At 43.3% G+C, this 24,175-nt stretch overlaps 1 protein-coding gene across 2 annotated transcripts in view; it reads right to left on the bottom strand.

Annotated features, from left to right (window-relative positions):
* smurf2 (SMAD specific E3 ubiquitin protein ligase 2) overlaps positions 1-24,175 on the bottom strand; it is a 46,370-nt gene that overhangs the window by 13,356 nt on the left and 8,839 nt on the right. For both annotated transcript variants that reach the window (XM_041956631.1, XM_041956632.1), the window contains 7 exons: positions 11,114-11,152; positions 9,657-9,765; positions 5,262-5,395; positions 3,194-3,259; positions 2,538-2,622; positions 2,227-2,310; positions 1,437-1,651 (listed from right to left, as the gene is read on the bottom strand). In XM_041956631.1, coding sequence (XP_041812565.1) covers positions 1,437-1,651; positions 2,227-2,310; positions 2,538-2,622; positions 3,194-3,259; positions 5,262-5,395; positions 9,657-9,765; positions 11,114-11,152 — 732 coding nt within the window. The remainder of the gene's footprint in view (positions 1-1,436; positions 1,652-2,226; positions 2,311-2,537; positions 2,623-3,193; positions 3,260-5,261; positions 5,396-9,656; positions 9,766-11,113; positions 11,153-24,175) is intronic.

The raw sequence follows: 24,175 nt of genomic DNA, 5'->3' as shown, positions 1-24,175 counted from the left end.
AGATGCAGAGACGAGCATTGTGAGGCTCAGAGCCTCACAATGATTGTAAGTTGTGATACGCTTCTCTAGCTCTGGCTCCCAAATCCTACACAAGATTTTACTGTGAGGATAAACAAAACTCTCTTGGGCTATGTGGGGGACTGCAGCTTGTGTGTGTGTGTGTGCTTGCTTTCACATGAATGCGTCTGTGTTCAGAAAGGAGAACAGAGGCGGAGTGAATGGCTGCTGCCAGCCTCTAACAGCTAGATCAATTCAATTAGATTGTGTAAAATGGAGCCAGTATTTCAGGCTCCTTGTGCGGAGCTGCAGCGTCATCAGAGCAGCGCTGGACTGAATGAGCCTACAGATCAGCCGGGTTACTGAGCCCAGTGTTGAGCGGGGAGCAGGGCAGGGGCGAAGCAATTAACACGACAGCATTACAATCATGACACGATTCATCGTGGAAGCAGAGATGGCTTTCACAGAGGATAAAAAGCCCCAGCAAACTCTAGTGCAATCAGGATATTAAATATTCATCTGTCTTGAGACAGGAAAGCTGGACATACAATATTGATATTATAGTGCCATGATTTCCAACCTTCTCATTCAGATTAACCTCCACAGTCCAGTCAGATGAACTCAAATACCTCTTCATAGTCATGTTGCAAATGTGTTCATCTGAACTGATTCTACGCTGGATGTTATTCAACATCATTAACCATGTAAAAGTGGATGGTGTTGACCTGTTGATCAAAGTTGAACTGTCAGTGTTTAGGTCGGTTTGGTCAAGTCTGCATTCGTATTGCCTGTGCCAGAACCATTGCATTACTGTTAGCTTACCATTTATTTTTTTGAAACTTCTATGTCAAAAACAACAAAAGCAGAACAACAAAATCATTGCTAGGTGCCATGATGTCATCCACGTCACAAACACACACAGAGCAGATCCTTATGCAGTTAATAAATTGCGTATAATCATCCATGACTGGCAGAGCATACAGCAAAAAGAAGGTAAATTAAATTTTAAGCAATGAGGATGAGTGGGGAAAACCACCAGCCACGTTTACTTTTGGCTAATTTAAACTGTTAATCCATTACTTTTATCCAAGTATTCATACTATTGCCTAACTGTTCTCAGACTGACTTCGCTGTTTTACATGGTAACTAGGTAACTACGGTATTTAGGTGTTACAGCTGAATCAGTGTGGATATACATTTTTTTAAATTAAATTAGAATTTCTATTTTTATTACATTAGTTGAGCTAATTTTAGACAAACCGCATGGCAATTGAAGTTCCCTTACCTCCCAGTCCATTTCAATATCAGCTACAAAAAGCTTGTACAGATTGTAATTATTTTAATGAGGGCTGATCACTGAGACCAGACAATAAATGTTGATAATTTAGAAAGTATATGCTATATAACGGTCCACTCTGTGGTGCTGGCATCCTACTAACCATATCCTTCAGGGAGATCTGGGGGCGTGTGCAGGTGGGTTCTGCTCATGTAGTTGCGGTGCCTCTGGGAGCGGACCCGTCTCTCCTGGGCCCGCTGGTCACTGCCACTGGGTGGCAACGCTGTGGTGGGCGTGGCCCCGTTTGTGCTGATGGGCGTGTTCTCATCCACGATGCAGCTGAGAGGCCGTCCAGGGCTGGAGTACTCTGATGCAGGCCTGAGAGGGACAGGAGGAGGATGATCGGGAATATGAGAAAACCAAGAAGGAACGGTAAGGTTACGGTAGATCAATGTTAGAAAGAAAGAAAGAGAACGTAAAAGAAAGCATAAAGGATTGAAAAGGAGGAAGTCAGCCCTACAAACACAAACAGCAGCAAATCAATAGGCAGTATTAAGGAAGTCTTCGGGTCTAACTCGGAAATCTATACAAGGCAGCACACAAACAGACCTTCAAACACAGAAGTGCTGAGACTGCCTGAGGTCAAGCTTGTTAAGAACTGAGTGATAAAGACAGTAAAAAGAGAGTACAACAGACGGAGACAAAGCAGGGAAGAGATGCCTCTCTTTCCTACCCTGTCAGCTCCATGACTTCCCTGGCTCTTCCACATCATTAAACACCACTGTCTGGAGCAGTCTGTCTGACACCTTTTTTTTTAAGGAGCCCACTCCTGTCTTGGACAGACTTCCCCAGTTTGGGAGCACTGAGGTCAGGGATGAGGTCTTCTACCACCTGCTGCTGTTTGATTTAAGAGGCCTGGGTTTGAGTTTCTGAGGGCCGCAGAGTGTACTCACCTGGTAGGCCTCTCCCACTGTGTGGTGCGTGTGATGTGGTTCAAGTACTGGATTCGTCCAGACGCTGTCCTCCTCTCCTCCCAGCTGGCAGCACGAACATACACAGACGCAGCAGTGAGTGTACATGGTTAAGCAGCCACAGAACCATCTCGCGGTGTTCTGTCTCCTTGCTCTGTCTCACCACATGTAAATATCATATTCCGCGAATCTTTACCTCCGAACTGGAAAGCAGCATTTATTGTTTTGGATTTGCAACGGCCTCTCAAAAAGCTCCCTCTGAGATGATAAGAGATTTCCCCAAACTCACTCACCCATCTGGAAGATCATTGTCAAACAGCCGACTGCAGTCCACCACAGGGCCTCCTGTGCCTATCCGGTCCCTAGACTGCAGGCTCACTGCAGCAACACATGGCAGACAGATGCACACACTAGGATTACTAGACAGCAGATTACAGTGCAGGCACAGATATTTTATCGAAGCACAAAATGGTGCTATATATCTTTATGAGTAACAGGGATGAGGTTGAGTTTTATCAGCGGTATCCTGGAGGGTCTGGTTAAAGTGAGTTTATTTGTTCCTTCTGCAGGGAGGGTCTGGCATTATGAAATCTAAACCTACATTTTACATGAAGACTGTGAGATATGTTGCAGCTTTTTGAGCAACGAGAATGGGCAACACTTGACAGACTAGAGCTGAACACATTTCACTTTTCTAGACTTATAAAGGCATTATAAAGAATAATCTCAGGAGTATTTTGGATCTCTACAAACTATGCACCAACATGCAAGAACAAAACAGAACACAGAGGGTTCATTACCAGTTACAGGATTACTACAAGAACTGTAGCAACTATATAACTCATAAAAGATGATGAGAGCTTCCATTTACTTTCTAATTAAAGCGTCTATTTGAAATCCTTCTTGTGCCACCAAATGCATCTCTGCTTGCATGTAGACCTGTACTCACCCACTATCTGGCCTCTGACTGTGTCACTGTCGTTGGGACTCAGCTTGTTCAAGTCTAGTCTCTGGTCTGTGGAGAGACGACAGAAAGAAGAGGCGAAGGCAGGGACAAAGACAAAGAGCACAGGATGAGACAAACAGGAAATGAGAATAAAGATGAAAGAAAGCGTGGAAAAGAGAGACAGCAAGGAGGATTCATCAGTGTCAGAGAGATGCATATAAACTAGCATGTGTTCAGATGCATTTTCTTCCCTCCAAGTCCCATTGCTCTGTATCATTTACAGGACTCAGAGTCAATTCCTCTCTCCCTCATTATCTGTCTCTCATTCTTCTGCCTGTAGACCACAGCTCGGCGGTGCCCTGGAACAGATGGTCTGGTCTGTGGAACAGCCATGGGCTGTAAAAGTCTCACTGAGCATCGGTACAGAGCAGGCTTCAGTTCAAATGCAGAGGTCAAACATTTGACAAATTTCAGTACAAAGCCTGCACTATTCCACTCAGTCTTAGCATGGACATGAACTTCTGCCAAAGTCTGGAAACTCTTTGTCTGAACTTCTTAAAGTCTGCGGAATTTGAGAGTGAGGGAGAAAGAGGGAGATCAGGCGGAAAAAAAAGAGGACAAAAAAAAGTCCAAGTTGCCTGCAGACATGAGAAATGCCACTATCTGCTCTCTGTTGTCTGGGTGTCATGCAGATCAGCTCAGGATGTCTGTCTAGACTAAACAGGGACCAAAACAGGCAATGGTCAAACCGTTACAAGGCTGGCCGGAGGTCAGCAACCACAGAGAAAACAGAAAACACACAAACAGGCTGTAAAATGTATGCCGAGAAGCGCACTCACAAGTACATACATTTTAAATACGTACGCAGTCATATACACAAAGACAAGAAACACAGACACTCTGCAATTATACATAAATGTTATAGTCAACCAGAGACACTCTGCAATTATACACAAATATTTTAGTCAACCCAGTGCCCTCTCCAAGGCCTGTGGAGGGGACAAAACTGCAACTGCTGGTAAATTCCACACAAAAATACAAAAGAATGACAAATACTCACATGGCGAGAGAGACCACAACAGAGAGAACACAACAAATCTACGCTTACACTTAAATAGCTGTACAATTATGCATGTCTGCGTGAAATGACCGGTTGTCTAGATCGGCAGACGGAGATAGAGGGAGGTTAGTTACAATGGCATTTTGTGTGTGTGTGTGTGTGTGTGGACATGCTGCCAGTCTATGGAGGAGACTGAAGGGGTGAGGAGGAGGCCAGGAGAGAGAGGAAATGCAGAAGCAAAGCACTCACAGCTGTGGCACAAGGCTCAGGTTTCCTGTGTCGCTCCAGGAAAACAACAGTGTCAGGGGCTTCTAGGAAAAGCGGCGGGATTCTTTCGACACGGCAACCGGCCCGGCGAGCAGGTACCAGCTCGCCACGCAGGAAAATCACTCCAGACTGCTTTGTTGGAGCTACAACTGTCTGGCACTGCTTTTACTAGGAGCCACTTACTAAAGCCTCCATCTCATTTATCCAGCTAGCTTCTGATGTGAGACATTTTTTTTTACAGTAATTGCAGGGTGATGCTGATTGGCTCTTCCTGTTCTGGAAGGGGGGCAGAGTGTTGACCCCTCTCTCACATTGGTCTGGCCTCTGTCAGACCTAGTGAAGGAGACAGGACACTAAAAGGAGCTACTCCATGTTCTGTCACTTAGCCCTGACAGCAGCGTTGTGTTATTAACTTCTGCTTCTTATCACACCGCTGGCATGAGCCCGGCTTGACGCACACAGCATCATTTTACCATTAGGGCGGTGGTAATCAGAATACTGAAGTCTCATGAATAACTACAATAAATAATTTAAAAGTTATTCTCAGACCAGGAGGAGAGGAATGAACTGAGGAAACTGCCAGCAATGGCTGATCAGCAGAACAGCGCAAAACCGGCAGTGATCATACAAAACATGCTTGTAAATGCATTACAGACTCACACAGTCCCACACAGCTTAGAGATTACAAAAATAATAAGAAAGGGCATTAACAGGTTGATACATTAGATGAATACTGACACTTACAGCCTGTGTCTTTAAGGCGGTTGATAGCGTTGGACAGAAGGCGGACACAGCCCAGGAACCCAGCCCCTTGCTTCTTGTGAATCTTCTTGTGATTCCACACGCTGATGGTGATTGAATCTGATTTCCCGATGTATCTGAGGGGAAAGAGAGATGTAGGAGACACGATTAATATTCAGTAACGATGGACTCCCTCATTGGTGCCATAAGAATTATTATGTGACTACCGCTGTTTTAAGAAAAGTACTGGTAATGTCAAAAGGTAACAGCTAACATGTGGACAAGAGTCACACTCAGGATGTCCTCTGCAATGCAGGGGAGACACACGTCCGCCACAGAGGCTTCCACTAAGTCTCCTCATCAAGGACAGATAACGGGACTCAGTCGGGATACGGAAGAGGAAGAGGAAGGTGGGGTGGCTGAGAGGGATTTTCCAGCCAGTGGATGTGGATGTGTAAATCTGACCCTGAGCGTCTGAGTGTGAGACAGAGCAACAGAAGCAGACTGCAACCCTGTGAATCATTTAAATATCCACAGCAGTACCTTCCCACATATCAGGGCAGACGGCCAAGGGAGGAAGAGACACAGCAGAGAGATGACGGTGACGTGATGAGCAGCAACAAAACTGCTGCAACTGTGAAAATACTCGAAAATGTGACAAAGTTTCTGAGAATCTGGCAGACGGGGAAAAATGTGTCTACATTTCTTCAACAAATGGCTTTTTAAATGAGCCGGAACTCAAGGCTTTCAGATCTAAACGACCAGCTTGATTGAACCAGATTAATTGAAAATGTAATTGCGTTTAAACAATCATGCTGTCAAATGTTTGCCTGCAAGTAAATTCTTTTTGGGAGAGGCTCATACACTGTAAACACAACACATACTGCATACTTTGCTACATGATGCTGTATTCTTAACCTGACGTTGTGAATCAGATTAACGAATTCGTTTTAAGACAAATATTATCGTACTCGTGTGGAAACAATGAACATCACATCACACAAGAAGACACTGTAGCAATGCTAGCAGCTCTGTGAGGCTGCACTAAGTCATAGCAGTGCTTTAAGCTAAAGGCTAATGTCACCATGGTAACATGCTCATGATGACATTGCTGAAATGCTGATGTTAAGCAGGTATAATGTTGAACATTTTAGTTTAACATGTTTTTTTTTTGCTGACTTGCTAATTAGCATGAAACACAAAGCACAGCTGAGGCTGGCAGGGATGCCATCAGCAGTGCAGGTATTTCATCATTAACCCAAGTAATGGACATGGGTTTTGACCTGATGGTGGCGCTAGATGAAAAACAGGAACATGAATGTGTAACCAAATTTATTGACAAGCCATCCAATAGCTGTTGGGACATTTCACTCCAAACCACAAATGTGAACCTTGTGGTGTCATACGAGGAAAAGTCAAGGACTGCTTTGCAAAGTTGATGTCGAGATATTTCGGGCTGGGCCGTTACCGTCTCTTGGCAAGAAACAATGTCAACGGAACAATGGCTTCCCTGCTATGCAAGTAACGAATACGGTCAGGTAATTCTATTGTGTGCAGACGACCAAAGATGCGTAGGTAGATGAAACAGATTATTTCCTGGCTGCTTGTGAACGTCTCCTCCAGTGCATTTGTGCTGCTCTCTTCTCTCCCTCGAGTGTCAGACGAGGCTGAGGGCGTGAAAAAAATCTCAGCATGTGAACCTGTTGTGGCACATCTGCTCGGGTGGGCTCCCTCCTTTAGTCTAAAACTAATCATCTGTACGATTCGCAGAACTGCATCCCACTGTAATTATCATGCTGCTTACCAAAAGGGATATGAAACAATGGGGCTGTGAGTAAGACGTCTGGACATTTTGAGCCGAAGCCAAATGCCTGTCTGGGGTGCGATGTGAGAGAGCTGCTATGTCAGACAGACGTGACGGGAGGGAAGTATTACAACCAAACCCCAGTCATCTGGATCACCCTCCATGTAATAAAATTCATTAGTCTGGCTAAGATTTTTAATACCAGTCATAGGCAATAACGCAATAACACACACATGCACACACACGCACACACAGGAGACAATGGGAAAACTATAATAAAAGGAAAAAGCAGCAGAATTAAAGAGTCAGATGTGCTTTTTAAATACATCCTTTCATTTGACAGACTGTATTCACAAAAGACGCATTGTTTTTAATAGCTTTTTCCCGCGAGTTACTGTCAAGAACATATGGTCGACGTGTAAGAAACAGCAACACGAGTCACAATCTGAGATACAAACAGAAACCAAAGGGAAGGCTCACTGGGCTAACGTTCACATGTTGGGCCTGGAACCCGCTGATCCTCTCAAACTGACTGACAGATCTTTTAATGCGAGGACTTGCACTGGGGAAAAGCTGAATCTGCCCTCTGATGCTGTTAAAAACTTGACACTGATTCACAAGCAGGGGTGTCTGTACCTCAGGGGGTGCTGCTGCACTAGCCAGCAGGTACATGGAAAGAGTAGCTCAACTAATCTGATTAAAAAAGGAAAAATTACAATTAAAAAGACATATATCCACATATTGAGTCAACTGTAATACCTGAACACCACATGCTGCAGTTGTAAGTAGGTTAAAACTCTTAGCTAAACGTAATGGGTACACGGTTAAAATAGCTAAAAGAAAGCAATTAAAATCTAAAAAATATCAGATAAACATAAATGAAGGTCAATCGTCGCTTATGCTTCTTCTGCATTGTGGCAGTTTTTTTCTTTTAACTTTCCTAAATAGTAACACTAAGGATCTAATAAAGCATTAATGGAGCTGCTGCTTAACTGGGTGCTTCCATAGAAATTCTGCTCGCATGGTGGAAGGAAAAATGGATAGATGAGTGGGCGTAAATAATTTGAGTCTAGACTGGCCACTTAACATTGCAGATGTATTATTTAATGATGCCATATTTGAAGAACTCCTAATTAACCAAATGTGATTTAGTGCACACTGGAGGGAGACTCCAAAAGTGCTTGAAAACACTTCATGACACTCACTGTGAATATCGAGGTCCTCTAAAAAAAAGTACTTTTGTCATGTTACTGATAATCACTGTGTCCTCAGGAGTGGTTGTTGTGCCCACGCTTCCTTCATTTCAATCATGTCCTATAGTTGTTAGTGACTGGAGTGATTTTTGTGTCTGTTTTACAAATGCGGCGCAGGCCGAGTGAGTGTGAGGAGCAAGCAGCCAGAGAGACTGTGTCTGCTATCCTTGGCACGCCGGCCACATCCTGCAACAATGCTGAGGGGGTCACAGTTCACGGGACAGTTTGCTGGCTGTGGCTGACCAATGAAGCCAAGGCCCCGGACACGCACGCACGCACATACACTATTTCTACACCCTCACATGAGCACATACAACAAAGTGGAAAAAAAGAGTCTCTGCCAACAGCTTTAATGCACTGGGCTGTATTCGGAACACCAGGTGTTGCAGGCCCTATTTTAACAAGTGTGAGCCAGCCAGGCGGCTTTCAGTCAATTAAAACCCCTCTCCTCCAACACACCACCTGAGAGTCTGTCTGTCTTCTGCTGAGGAGAAACACTGACAGACAGTAAAGGGGGCACACCAATGTTGAACTTATTGCTGGCACAGAAACACAAGGAATTTTTACATAAACTCCAGCCTGCTACGTCTGCAGGCTCTTGGGACAAATTAGCTCTCCATCGATCCTCATTTTAAAAGGTGTGCGCGTGACTTTTTCCGCCTCTTGTCAAATATGACACGAGTAGCTGATTTAACAGCCATGTAGCGAGAGGGGTCCTGTATCCCCAGCAACCAAACAAACGGAGACATGTGCTTCCTCTCGCTGCTGGCTACGCATGACGGTTGGATAAACACCGGCCTGAATACTGGAAACTTTCACTCTCACATTTTCACTCACGCTCTCCATCTCCATTTTTTTCCCCAGGTTGCTTTCACGGGACAGACCATCTTTGGGAAAGGCAATCAGGGTACAACAAGACATGCACGTGTTTCAGTCAATGGAAGAAAATACTATTGGAGACATAATTCCTTTTCTGTTTCTTTAAATACTGCTGCAAGGGACATTTTTAGCCCCTTTGCTGAAGGGTTATGTCATTACAGAGTATCTAGATAAGTGAGAAAGCAGATGCGAGAGCTGTTTACATCTGTTACTGTTTAGGTCCTGTTAATGGCACAGCCTGTCACTTCCCAGTGTGCTCACTTACTGAGGTTAAAAAAGAAAAGGCTTAAAAATGGTGAGGCAGTGTAACAGCCCGCACAGACACTCAACTGCTGTTTGTAATCAGATTAAGTCTTTAGGAAGGTGGGGGGTATTCAAATAAACAAAGAAGGAATCTGATTGGGTTTTTCTCTTTGAAAGCAGATGTCAATGATGAATGCATGAGACGTCTCTGGGACTCACAGGTCATAGTGTTGATTCCACTTGGGGTCAAGTGTGTTCCTCACAGTGTCTGTAGAGTGGCATTGCCCTGAACCGTCCACAACAACCTTGGCAAAGGGATCAGGGAGACCTGCGGGGAGAGAGGAAAAAAACTCAGCCTCCTCAGCCACATTTGCCGAGAATAAATCACAGATAAACAATGTAACAAGACACAAATGACTACATTACACCGCGGCGTTAACTTGCTAACATGGCAGATGGTGATAAATGCAACTGGCACAGATGCTGTGGTGTTTACAACGCTGTTGTCTGAAAGGGGACCAGTCCAGACCACTCACAGATTATTCATTGTTTATTTCCAGAATTAGGTCCTTTGGTGACAAACGTACAGTGAATAACTAAATGAACGGAAATGAAGTTGTTGCTTTCAGTCTATCAAGCTGGTCTGGTGTGAAAATACACGAAATGATTATTGCTGAATGTAGTAGCAGATTATCAGTTCAGTTCTTGGTAAGAGATTATTTAAATCATTTATCAGGAGAACATACAAACATACAGTATGAGCGGGCTGCAGTACTGTGTGAACATGTTTTCTCTGTTTCATATTACTAGAAACAGAATCTTTGCTATTTTTGACATTTTATACATTTCGAAATTAATTGATAATTCAAATGATTATGTGTGTCAAGGCTATCACTGATATGTGGGACCTGTGTTTGGCATTTTCCTTATCGGAAATCATTTAGACGTGGTTGACGAAAGCACAATAAATGACACAAAGACATATTGACAAGCACATTACGGAAGTTCACAAAGTAGAACATGCACATGTGCGCACGCACATACACACATTTTTATCTATGGTTTCAGTGCTGCTTTCCACCAGCTCCCTAACTGAATGTTTGCTCAGCTCCTGGGCGTTGGAATGGCAGGAATGGGCACCACAGAAACCACCTGAGCGAGCAGAAGACCTTTAACATGCTCATTCACCATGACAGCCTGACCCAAACACACCCAAACAATCGCAACACTAAAGACACCTACACGTGAGTTATTAGGTCTTCCGTGGAGAAAATGAGCTGTGTATTTTACGCAAACTGGTTGTGGGAAGGTTGCCCCAAAATTTTGTTTTAGTGACATTTCACAAAACACTATCATAGATGCAGTGTGTCAAGAATTTCACTTGAGTGTTTGCCTGCTTTTTTATGTTTAATGTGAGCACTATGTAGACAACACTCTCCTAATTCCAAGGACAAATGTCGTAAAGCATCCACATCTGGTGAAATTGCAAAATAAGTAGATCCTAGTATGCCTTTGAAGGTTGGTGGTGGCTGACAGCAGGCACTCTATCGGCCCAAAGTGACCCACATTTTACAGTGCATGCATCATATACACACAAAACCACAACTGAAAACCAAACAGGGTGTGAAAAGCAAATATAGGTTTATCATAAACAGTTGGGATTGGCAGATACTTACGGAAGAAGTCTTTCTTTACCAGGTTTTTGGCGCAGAGGACTGTGGAAAAAAAAAAAAGAAGGGAACAGTCAAGCCTTAATCGAACATATAAGCAAAACAGGGTTTTAAAGTGGCAGGAATGTGCATGGGTAGGCAGCAGGGAATGGTTTGTCTACTTCGGGGTTTAAGCAGGAAGACTCCGCTGAGAGAAACTGCACTACAGTTAAACACAGGCCGACTTTGGTACAGATTACACAAACCATCTCTTACCTACAATTAAGAATTTTCATAGCACGCTATGTCTAATGTGTATCAACAGCCGAGGAAGTTACTCCTTCACTATAGGTTTAAAGTTTAGGCTTTACAACAATTAAGAGTTCTTGCATCATTAGAATAAAAAAGGCTTGAATATAAAACATGTCACTCTGAAGTCTTCATTACAAAATTCAGCGTTTAAGCTAAAGTAAGAGGATATTTTGTCCTAAACCGGCCTGCTCGCAGCAGAGAGGTTGATCCTGTTGAGCTACTTTTGCGAGCCACAGAGGCGGTTGCTGAGGTGATGAAGCAGAGCCGGATGGATGAGGAAGCTCAGTCACCACCTGGCCGTCTGGAGTTACAGTTACAGCCTGTGAGTCAGAGCGCATGGAAATACAGTTTTGGTTTGGCTTCTTTCTGTGATAAAAGTTTTCTGAGGAAACAGACACTAATTGGTCTGGATGTGGCTGATTCAGTGGTTTGAACAGAGATGGGAAAATAACAAATATGACTGCACACTTCTAGCATTTAAAAGCAGTTCTACTTCAAATAATATTCCAGATAGTTTTATATGTTATTTTAGAGCTCAACTCATATTCTGTAAAAAAAAAAAATCAGGTTACTGCATAATACGTGATTTTAAAAATTTTGTTTTGTTTGAGAATGCAAAGTTAGAAGGAGGAGGAGTTTTTTCTACTGTTGATTCCTCTTTTGATTGACCTGTCTGTGACCTCTTAACTTGTTCAGGCTATATATGAATGTCATCTTGTAGCTACACTAAAATTGCATAAATATATGTATTAAAAACTATACTTTGGGGGTAGAATGATGATGATGACCACTGTTTCACGGATTAAGAAAAGCCATTTATTTACCATAAATTGTACCCATCCACAACACTGTCCATTACATGCAGTCCTAGTTTTGTGTATATGATAGCAGACTGGTCTTAAGATGACGCTACAATATGACAGGCCTCCTGCTGCCATTCGAGCCCATTTCACACCTTTCCTGAGTGATATCTACCTGAGGTCTAGTCCAGCTCCTGGGCTGGTCGTAGCATCAAAATGATTAGTCTAAATGATCGACTGACAGAAAAATGTCTCTTGTGATGACTCTGAAGTCGTTTTTCAAACCTATGAAATGTGACAGTTTGCAGCTTAACTTTGTCGTGTGCGAGACTAAACTGAATGGACTTGGGGTCAAAAAAGGAATGTGAGGATGTCAGCCTCAACTTTAAAGAGTGTTATAGGCAACTTTCAACACTTTCTGACATTTAAAACACCAAACAATTTGGTTCTTAATCAAGAAAACAGTAGCATATTAATCAATGCTGAAAACAGTCCTTAGTTGCTGCACTAGTTAGTTGGATGTGCCTTTTCGCTGACCTGCCCACTCCCTGAGTGTGCAGGTGACAGTGCGCAGTCTTTGCTTAGCTAATACAAATAGACAAATCCATAGGGGCGGACTGCGGCTTAAGTCATTCAATCTGCAGCCACTGCCCCCTCCATCCCATGCCACACATACTCAGACATGTCAAATATCACCCTGGATCACGTTAGGTCTTAGCTGAAACAATTTCACCCGCCAGGAGTCCGAGGGAGGAGGACGTACCTTCTGACTGCCGTGCCAGCAAAATTAAACACACAAATCACCAGCTTCACCAGTGTCAACCACACCAACATCTATGTGTGCATGCTACACAAGGCACGGACGCACATGTGTGTGTGCACGCACACACACACGCGCACACGCACACACTTACTTGTGGGTTTAATGACAAAAACCCTTTTAAAGAAGACAGAGGGAGGAGACTGGATGCATACCCTCCTGGGGGGGGGGGCTGCAGAACATGCTCGACAGATGAGGAAGAATTTCTTTCCGCAAACATCCCTGGGAATGTGTTACGTTCCAGCGAAACCCACCTCATTTCTAAAACATCTGGTAAGCATCGCTTTCAGACGCGCTCTTCCTGAACACGCAGACAAGCATGCGCATGTGCACACACATACACACACACACAGGCCCCAGAAACAACTCGTTCTCCGCTCCAGTTACAATGGACTAATTAATTATAAACAGAGGAATAAGTGTGAACGTGTGTGTGTGCACGTGCATGCTTTGAGGCTTTAAGAGAGGTGAAAAAGGTGGAGGAAGGCAACAGGTGACATTTAGCTTTGTGTTTGCACAAAGCTTCTGCCCCCATGCCACAGACAACATGTACATAATGTGAAAAAGGGCCTGACAGTGATTTGATGGCGTTTCCAGAGGGAGAAAAACATCAAGCACTATGGTTCCCAGTCTAGAAGTCACAATGCAATAAATCCACATGAGGCACAGAGAAAGAATATTGAACCACTGGGAAATATGACTCTACAGAAAGGTAAGGCAGTGAGCAACAAACCCTTCATTCAAAGTGCAGACCGGAACAAAGAAACGACGATAAAGACAAAAGGAGACCAACTGCAGGGCAAGGCAAGACATGACAAGGCCCACACAATGGCCAGCTCAGCTTAAAACTGAAGCAAGCTGAGCAAAACCTTCAGACCCTCCAGTGAGTACATAAGCAGTCCTCTGCCAGCCACACAGCAGGAAGGCCACACCACAATTATACCTATATAGGCTTCTTATGAAAACATGCCAAGGGGCCGAATTGCAGCTGAAATCAGAAAATGGAGAGAAAACCACTGAAAACCAGAGACAATGGTAGCAGGAAAGACGCGTCTGACGCGTGGACAGCAATGTGGATGCAGAGGAATCCAACCATCAGAATCCGTTTGTCATTACCCACTGAAAAAACAGTCATTATAAAATCACGGCCTATATTGCAAAACGTATGATTTTATATCATTTGTAGGCAAACAGTAGAGAGATTAAAAACGTGGTAGGTAAGGCTCTACAATAACACCTCAGCATGCTCACCTGGAGGACAAGGAAAGACACGCTGATGCAAATGTGTGTCATTATATACTGTACACACACACACCCACAACACACAGCAGCATGAAGCCTCTGGAGACGGTGGACATGCAAGCTGAGAGACTGTTTTTTCTACTTATGACTGTATTTGTGTGTGATACAGCCACCCCCGACTTAGCAACAAAAATGTACGTCCAACATAGGTGATTAATAAATGATCACTGATCTATTAATGGTGTAATGGGCAGGAGCCTTGTAATATATGCCAGCTAGTTCACACATGTATGCACAGCCTACTCTCTCCTTTCAATCAAAAAACATTGTTGAAACTATTTTGCAGTGGCTTCCTCTTCGATCCATGTCTATGAAGTGTTGGCAAGCAAATAACACAAGTTTCATGTCTACAAAAGCCTGTCTAATCAGCTCCTTTTACTCCTGAGCATCCACTTACAGGAGGAAATGTGGGCCTGCCCCTGCCTCACATCCAGAAAGGAAGGAAAAAAGAATCAGAAGCTGAACGGAGCCCTTTAGCTGAGCTGAGGGCTTCACTCAGACTACCAGCAAAGTCGCTCCGTCTTTTGTGACTGCTGCCGCGACTGCCGAGGACTCAAAGCACTCTCAGATCTGTGGCATGAAGGGTGGGGGCTGGGTTTTCGGGACCGCTGGTTGGAGCTGCCGTGTCACCCTCTGTGGAAAGACTGGCCTCATTTATTTTTGATGGAGCATCTCCGCATCCTTCTCTCTGACAGTCCTCGTTGCCCTCTGAGTGCATAAACCTGTATTTCTAACACACCGCCAGCAAGCAAAGGTCTCAAGTCTCTAATGATGTTGTTTTAATTGCAACTGTGATACAATTTACAAAGCCACTTTGGAGAGGAAACCAAATAAATAAAGAGGAAGAGGAGTAGGGACGGGGGATGATCTGAATGTAGGGCGAGCAGGCAGTAAAGTGTAAGAGAGAAACAATAAAAAAAGATGAAAAATGTTTAATTCAGTGGCACCATGAATGGGTTTAGCAGATTTCAGTGTAGAACCTCAGTGATGTTCAGCCCCCTGCAGAGATGACTCAACATGCACAAAAGGCCATTATATTTCCTTTCCTGATGTAAAAGCTTTATATAATTGCATTAATAGTGGCAGTGCTTTTTTCCCCACCAGCATGCAAAAATGCCCCCAAAAATGTGTGCTGCGATGGGAAAAGGCAATGACAGAAGCCCTCTCCAAGAAAAGGAAGTGGGCGAGCTTGCACCTACAGGGCAGCGTCGTAAATCTGGTGTTTAATTGGTCACCCTGGACGGGCTTTCTCATGCTCACAAGCCGACACGTGTAATCATGTGCTCCCTCTCGCTCTGTGCATAAAAATGGAAGAGAGACACACATAAACGCACACATACACACACACAAACACAGTCAACCCCACAATGTGAGGGACACACACATGCATGCCCCCAAGATTTAAGAAATGATGGGAAAACTGGAAACACTGAAAGCTAATTTCAGACGCCAGCTAGAATCACATCATCTCTGCTCCATGGCTGCACTGTCCAGAACGCTGAACTGCTCTATGAGTTAAACCATATGGACTTGCAGCCATGTTCTTATACTTTGTGTGAAATATAAAAGCAGTTTCTCTGAACATGTTTTGGTTTTGGGCCCAGCTTTTCAAGCCAAGTTCTCACATTTACTCAATATTTAACAATGACTCTTGATTCTTATGTAGTACAGGGCAATAACTAATAATGAAATTAATTATTGATTGATTAATTATTAATTAATTATTTTTTGTTTAATTGATTAACTGTTTTGTCAATAAAACGTCAGAAAATATTGAAAAATGCACTTTATATTCTTCTAGTTTCAACTGATGAAAATCATTATCCTATATGACAATCGGTCCAGAAACGAAAGACATTGAAATTACTATCATATATGACAGAAAAGAGGCAAATAAACATATTAAAGAAGCCAAAACCAGAGAGAAATCTATCAAAATAGAATAACCAATTGATAAATTGACTTACATTAAATACATTACATTACATACAAGTTTTTCTTGATGTATGTTTTCCTTTTGATTAATTATTTGCACTTTGCTTTAAAATCCATGAGAAAAAACTATTAAAAACTTGTGAAACTGTCTTTAAATCGGTTTAAAATGAGAAGAAAACAATGTAGGCAAACAGCAGAAAAAATAAGAAACCTTTATGGTGAGGTCGACGGGGAGATGACTGTACCAACACACTCCTTGACGGGTTCTAACTTTCTCTGTCACAAAAACATACAGACACACACTCCGGAAAAGCATCACGTAACCCCCGTGCATCTCGCTCCATCTAAAATCCTCTGTCGTCATAGCGACGGCAAGTACGGAGGCAGAGCTGAGAGAAGGGTTTCTCTGTGTCGCCTGTGTTTCTTATTCCGGTCGCACTGCCTCACACAGCCAGGGACTGCAGCGGCGACTGATTCACAGCGAGAGAAGGCTATTGCACATTTATAAAGACAATAGACAAAGAAAGCAGCATTAGAGGCTTTTTCCACTTACAGCCATCATTTAGACCAATACTGACCTCTGAGAGGGATCAAAAGTCAGCATACAGTTTGTCACTGCTAGCTGCTGTTTGTACACAGCACAGTATCAGTCAAACAAACAGGTATCCGAGTTTATCTCTGTGATTAATAGGTTTAGCTTCTCCACGTTAACTTTCCATCATAAGATCATCCACACTATACTTTTGAGCGGGAAAAGGGATCACATACTGCTCCCTTCATCTGATAAATGACCAAAACCTTTTAGGCTGACGTCCCACGCCTCTTTTACTAAGTATTGTTATTTTAAAACAGACCACAGAAGAAGGGTATGGAACCAGTGCTCATACAGACATTTAAGCATAAAATTCAAGCACTTTTCGAGCCCTTTTAAGGTACTTAAACCAAACATTTCCAGACTCTCGAAGCGTTTATCATCACATCTGAATTGTTACTATAAACGCAAATGTGAAAAATGAAGTTTACAGAATTTTTTATATCACCAGCAAATCAACGTAAATTGTCACGTTATTTTAAGAGCTGTTTTTTATATATTAGAGATGAGATGAACCAGCACGATGGATTGCTTCATTTCAAATATTGGCTTACATGACTGACCGTGTAGCTGAAACACCAGATTTTCTACAAACCCTGTACGGACGCGATGGCAGGCTTGTACACACGAGGTTAAAACACATGAAAAGATTGAAAAAAAAAATGCAGCATCATCAAACCACCACCTACAGCCTCACGTACTGCCACTGGAAGAAACAAATGCTTGAACAAATCCATCAGTGAGTAAGGCTTGCGTGCATGTTCTCGGTGGCTGCTCGGCTGATTGCAGCTTATTAGTCACATAATGGCTTTCCACATTACAGCCCAAATAGGGCTGCCTCCCCCGAGGACAGCAGGGAAAGCTAAACAAACACCACATATGGCTGATTATCAGCTTGGATTTGCCTAGCTCCCTACTTTGCCAGGCTGTCTCTTAATAAAAATCAATTCCTCTGAGTGGCAACAGCAGCTCCGTGCAGACAGAGACCGAGACCTTGGGGTGAAGTTAAAGTTCCACCTGTGGGGAGAGGACGGGCCCAGTTTCTCACAGGCTGGCACACAAAGAGCCCTACTGTGCAGGCGAATCAATGAAGTCCGCCAGACGCAAGCCAAACACCTGGGGAGGGAGAGGGTCACGTGACATCTAGGGGGAGGGAGGGTAGGGGGCGTCGCCATGGTAGCAATCGCTGGTCAATGCAAGATGGAAGTGGGAGTGGGCTTTCGTCGGTTGTGGACTGACATACACGGCCACAAACAGCCTTGTTCACACACACACTAACGCAATGAAGCATGGGAAAAGAAAAAGGGCACCGTGGGGAAAAGAGGGTTCACACTGCTTGTAGTCTGTTGCTCTGCGGTCAGCCATTACACTGGAGCCTATGAGGTGGAGGAAGTGGGGGTGTGGGAACAGAGACATCCGGCTGGTAATATTCCACCATTACCATCCCTGTCCCATGTCAAAACTGTCTGGAAACACAGCCCAATAAGATGGTGGGGGGGGCGACCGTCTCTGTGTGTGGAATCATAGCTGTGTGAACCTAAACACATCTCTTCAGGCCCACTGGCTCAGGTTGACCCCATTCTGAACCTCCCTTCCTGTCCACCTGGTTCCTCCACTCCAGTGCACTGACCCAGCCCGCCAGACAGTCTGACACATCTTCAGGGAACAGTACCCCCCTCCCCACTCTCCCAGCCCCCAGCCTTTCTCCAGCCTGTCTGCCTGTTTGTCTGTCTGCCGTGTTTTGACTCCAGGCTCAGGACCATGCACTCTCATGTGCCGTATTGTTCTTCTATAAACAAAAAGGCTTCCTTTTCCCCTCTCCGCTCCTCCCTAAAACCTAAAGGGAGGAAGCAAAATGGAGATGAAGAAGGCTGAGTTGTGACTGACGGGTGCTGATGGTCGTGCTGGTGAACCTGTTCTTTATCTGTCTCCTGCTAATCTCTGAGCTATCTCCTAATCAATCTCCTAGGACATTGTGTGGAGTACTACTTGGTCTTGAATGCTGCCTCGTCACTGGGGCTGCAGGCTGCAGGGTGATACTAGCTGGGTGCCGGAGCTTCCATGCATGGCAACCTCACAGACACGCAGGCACTCAGTCAGACACAGGAAGGAAATTAGGCGCAGTTCATAGGGAATAACTCCAAGTTCATTTTGAACTGAACCAAACTCAGTAACTGACCAAAAGCCAGAGTTGAACAAAAAGTTCCAGGAACTATGGGGCCAGAAGAACTATATGTTCCTTTTGCACATTCCTGTTTGCATTTCCACTTCATCTAAAGAACCATAAAGATTTGAAATGCGACTTTCTCTCTCACACACACACGCACACACACGGGGAAACACTACATGGCTGTCATATTGTTCTTAGTATTTATTGTGGTGGGACTACGATGATTTTATTAATTGTAATTATATGATATGCAGGGATGGAAAAGATGGAAAACTCCATCTTGTCTCCAAAGTAGATGATCTGCTGAGTGTTTGATGGCTATTTATTTTGCTTTTTATTACTCTAACTGATCAATTAGACAGAAGTTCCAATTGATTTAATATCCACATTCTGACACTTGTAATGTAAGGAAGTGAAAATGCAGCTAAACCTTCATAATCTCTCAAAAGCAGATACCAGACAATCAGCCTCTGAAAAGGGCCCTGCTTTATGTAGTGCATTTGCCACAGAGGCAACCACACCACCCATTCACAGAGTACCTTCAGCACTACCCTATTCATGACAAAAGTGGGTTACTTTTTAAAGACCTGGCTACACCACTTTACTTTAGCCCTTAACTGCAGTCAGGCAGAATAGAGTGAGGAAGCAGTGTAGAATTTCAGGAACTCGGTCCAACTCTTCACGGGGTGTAGGCTAACTGTGGAAATGTGGTTGAGGGAAAGTGACTTGTAGGCACTGGGAAATATCCCAGCTTTGGCAGGTTTTTACATCTTAGCAAATCCACTTATGTAATATGCAAATCTGACCTCCTGGTCACAAAATATAGATATTAGAGTCATTGGTGGCACAGTGATCATGGAACTACTTACTGCCAGGAAAATCTTCTAATACCTCTAAACAGACCTGCAATTTCCAAGATTCAGAAAATTAGAAAGGAAAAAGAGGAACAAAATCTCCCTGTGCATCATTTTATACTGAGAGGAAAACTGAAAGGAAACACTTCAACAGAGAGGGGGGAAAAGGACTTGATCCTTTCAAAGGCATTCAAAGACATGCTCCATCTCCTCCTCACATGTGTCCCGAGTGAGGAGCTGAAAGAACAATCTTGTCAACAATTGCGGAGTGGAGAGGGGAACAGCAGTGAAACGTCTAAAGAAACTCATAGCCCGTGTGACGTGCATTAAATACCGCAAAGCAAACACAGACCATGTGGATTCGCGCGACTCCTCTTACACACTGGAGTAAAAGGACGTCTGGGGACATCTGTTGCACCAAATCACTGTGACCAGAAGCATAAAACAACGGTGGAACTGGAGGAAAGAAAAGACAGGAGGCATAATATATCCCCCATAGATTCTCTTCATAAAAGGCCATGACTAAGAGAAGCCATACTGTACATCATTATTGTACATCATCACACTCGGCACCTGCTGGAAAAGCGATGAGAGATCTCGTGAAACGCACTGACACACAGCTCTGTTCGGCAAGGCGGTGTTACATATAAATGATGCGCTGCGGTTAGAGAATGAGGCAGCATCAAAGCCCAGTGATCATTAGATGCTGTTAATATCTGGGCAACCAGCCAAGATAAATAACTGGCAAGTAAGTCAACTTTTGTTCTGGATTTAGGTGCCATGATGCAGAACGCTGGCAGCTGCGATGGCAGACTGTAACTACAGTGACAATCACCGTACAACAATAACAAACAGTGAATGGACAGACAGGGAAATATTCATTATTAGAGCTGCAACGATTCGACAGTTAATCTGCAGTTATTTTAATAATCGTCTGTTTTTGCGTTGTTTTTTAAAATTCTCCTATACCAGCTTCTTTAATGTGAATATGTGCCGACTGTCTGTGAATATATGAATATGTTTTGGCTTTGGACTCTTGGTCAAACAAAAGAAGACATTTGAAGACTTCACCTTGGACTCTTTTCATTTTTTCACTATTTGCTGACATTTTATGAACAAAACAATCGATAATAATAAAAAAAAAATGGACAGATTGATAATGAAAATGATTGTTATTTACAGGCCCAAACATAATAGACTGGTCTCGCCACCACTGAAAACAACCTGTGGGAAACACTGCTGTTGAACTATTTGCTTTCTGACCAAACCAGTCTTTAAACAAAGGTAGAAGGTGTTTATACAAAGATGCACGACTGTAACAAATACACCAACTAAGGCAAGTCAACAGCTCGTCTTCCTTTGCGAAATCCTGTTTGACTACATGGGGAAGCTCACCACACACATCCACACACGTGAGAGGAAAGAGGCTGGCAACACTGTTAGTGTGAGAACATTTCATCCGTCTCACGTCACCTTTTTCCCTCCATGATACAGTCCACTGTAATTGCATAATAGACGATTCCACCCCGACTATTTTCGGCTCCAAATAGTGGGAAACCATGCCACAATGGCAATCTTTAGTGGCATTCCTGTTACCCCTGCATAGTACATCACTCTGTCTTTCCACTCTGTGTGATACAACGTGCCTAACAGAGAGCCATCCAGGCAAGTCAAGTCTTCCACAGTACGTTCACCGCTGCCGCTAAGTGAGAAGTCAGAACAGTGAGCAAATCAGAGCGCAGCGCAGCTTGGGCTTCTGCAAGCTTGCACTACTGTTGGCTGGGACCCCGAGTTGAATTCAGCGGCTGCACAGCTCTCCTAGCTTCTTGGCTGCTTCACTCCCTCTGATGTAATGGAGGAGAGCAGAGGAGAGGCCTGGACCGAGCTGCAGTGCTGAGGGTGGATAGCACCAACCTGTTTAACAGAAATTGAGGACCACCACACGCTGCTGTGTTAAATGCCAGAAATGCTGCTTTGCTTCTTCACTTTGTCCCCCTTCCAACCCCAAAATCCTGGGGAGTTTCAGTTTCTAAGAATGATTTCACAACTTCATCGGGAAGCAGTGTTACATCATTACCACCGAGTCATATTTTTCCTTTTACGCCGTGTACCTTGCCAATGAATGAGTTGGACTGAGAGGACCCTCGGCCACTCTAGAGAGTCAGGACGCTAATCATGTCGTAATCATAGATGAAAGCACCGCACAGCCACTACGTCTTGAGAATAGGGCTGCAACTAACTATCATTTACTTTGCTTCGTCAGAAGTTCAGAACTTCACAGGCCCTGAGGTGACGTCTTCAAATGTCCTGTTCAGTCCGTCTAAAATTCTGAAACTCAAAAATATTCATTTTGGAAAGACATAGAACAAAGAAAAGCAGCAAATTGTCTCATTTTAAAAGCTGGGATCTGAGAATTTAGCTTCTTTCTCTTAAAGACACGACAGCTCATCTTCAGGCCATCAGAGTGTTGAGTACTCTCCCTGTCTCTGCACACAACCGTTATGTTTTATTTTGTACACATGCCATACATCGTTTGAAAGCTAGGTTTCTTGTGATTGCAATGATGCAAACCATTTCAAAATGAAATCACAAGAGCAGGTACAATCAACGGCAACAACAAACAACTGATTATAAAACTGAGGCAATTCACCAATGGTAGTCCACCAATTGATAACAAAGGTCCAGACAATCCAATCCAGTAAAATATTTAGTCTGAACCACTACAATAATGCACAGAAAGCTGTTTTATCACTTCAAATTAGCTGGTGGTGTGCTAATCCTCCACTTTCTACTTTATAATTCCAGAAAGCATGTTCCTACTGGCACACACAGGTTATATGTTGGTCTTTTCCTTCTTGTCAAGATTGAGCCAGTTGCAACTGAATGGGCAGATGGCCGGCACTTTGTATAGCAAAACGAAATTCAGAAAACAAGAACATGCTGCTTTTGTGGTTAATACAGCCAAATCAAGACATTCAGTGCAAACAGGGTTTGAAATGATAAATATAGTAAATGGTCTCAATGTAAAGATATACAGCCTAAATATAAGATACCCAAAATATAAATATAGATATTTATCTAAATAAAAACAGTAAGTGGCCTTATTTTTGAGACATACCGTTCAGAAGACATATGTAAAATACATTTTCTGTGGTACTGTTAGTGTTATTTATTGGACTTGGAGTAGGGTAAGGTTCATGCTGTGGTGCATTGCATTTTCCAGCTAACAAGTCACAGATACAGTCATCTGCAGGCATCTACTTGCAAAAGAAATATTGATGTGGAAATAAAAACTTTTGATTCCAGTGCATTCAAACTTCTATTACTCAATGCCAGCAGCACTTAAGAGTGAACTTCAGAGTGCTACCTCTCAAAAGAGATCAAAACCATGCATGTGCTCCAAATGGTTTAAGCACAGCTTTCAAATTTACTTGTGTGTGCCTTGGATAGGTGTTTTAGGCTACTTTTACAGGAATGGAGGGGTTATTAAAAATGATCAAATAATCAAAATACTTGCTAACCATTTTTTCCGTCGATTAACTAGTTGTTTAATCTAATCATTTTTAAGGTCTCCTTGAGAAGTGATTCACTGGAAAATGCCAAGGATATAAGCAAATGTAGTTCTGGACTGAGCATAGAGTGACTGGTGGCTGTCTGGGTATATCCAGAATGAAACTAGTCTATCCACAGTTCCCTCCTGTGAGAGCCGATGCTTTCATCCTCATTTAACTGCTAACATGAACTCGTCCTGTTGTCTCACTGAGATGCAATGGTGGTCTCTGGATCAAAAGCCATGACCAAATGCCGCTGTGTGCAGGTGCATACCATAAACAGCTTTTACTATGTGCTGCAAGTCATGATTAAATCAGATGACACGTGTCTACAGGACATGTGTCATCATGTCTGACCCACATTTAGCTATGCTTCGATGATATCATCTCAGAGCTCGGGTTGTCAAATGAGGTCATATTTTAAATCTTGATCGTTAAATGTTATTGAAGCTGTGGAATTCTGTAAATGCTGCATTAACATGCAAAAGCCTTTCAAAAGTTAAAATATGGACCTTAAACACGAGCTTTCAGGCTGAGTAAAGAAATGTGTTGATGTGTGGAGAATGCTTCATGTGACCATCACAAGCCTAAGCTGAGTTTCTTAATTTATCCAAAACCCAAACAATAATTTAATTCAGTCGTGGGAAACCAAGTAACATCCGGGCTGGCTTACATAAAATTTATCAATACTGGAGCACTCGTCTACCCTTAAGCTCAGGACAGTAAATTAGTACATCAGGTGCTTCGCCTGTA

Source organism: Chelmon rostratus, chromosome 17 (genome assembly GCF_017976325.1).
Source record: "Chelmon rostratus isolate fCheRos1 chromosome 17, fCheRos1.pri, whole genome shotgun sequence".
Lineage (NCBI taxonomy): Eukaryota > Metazoa > Chordata > Actinopteri > Chaetodontiformes > Chaetodontidae > Chelmon > Chelmon rostratus.
The sequence above is the reverse complement of the archived record's forward strand: the minus strand, read 5'-3'. Positions and strand labels throughout refer to the sequence as shown.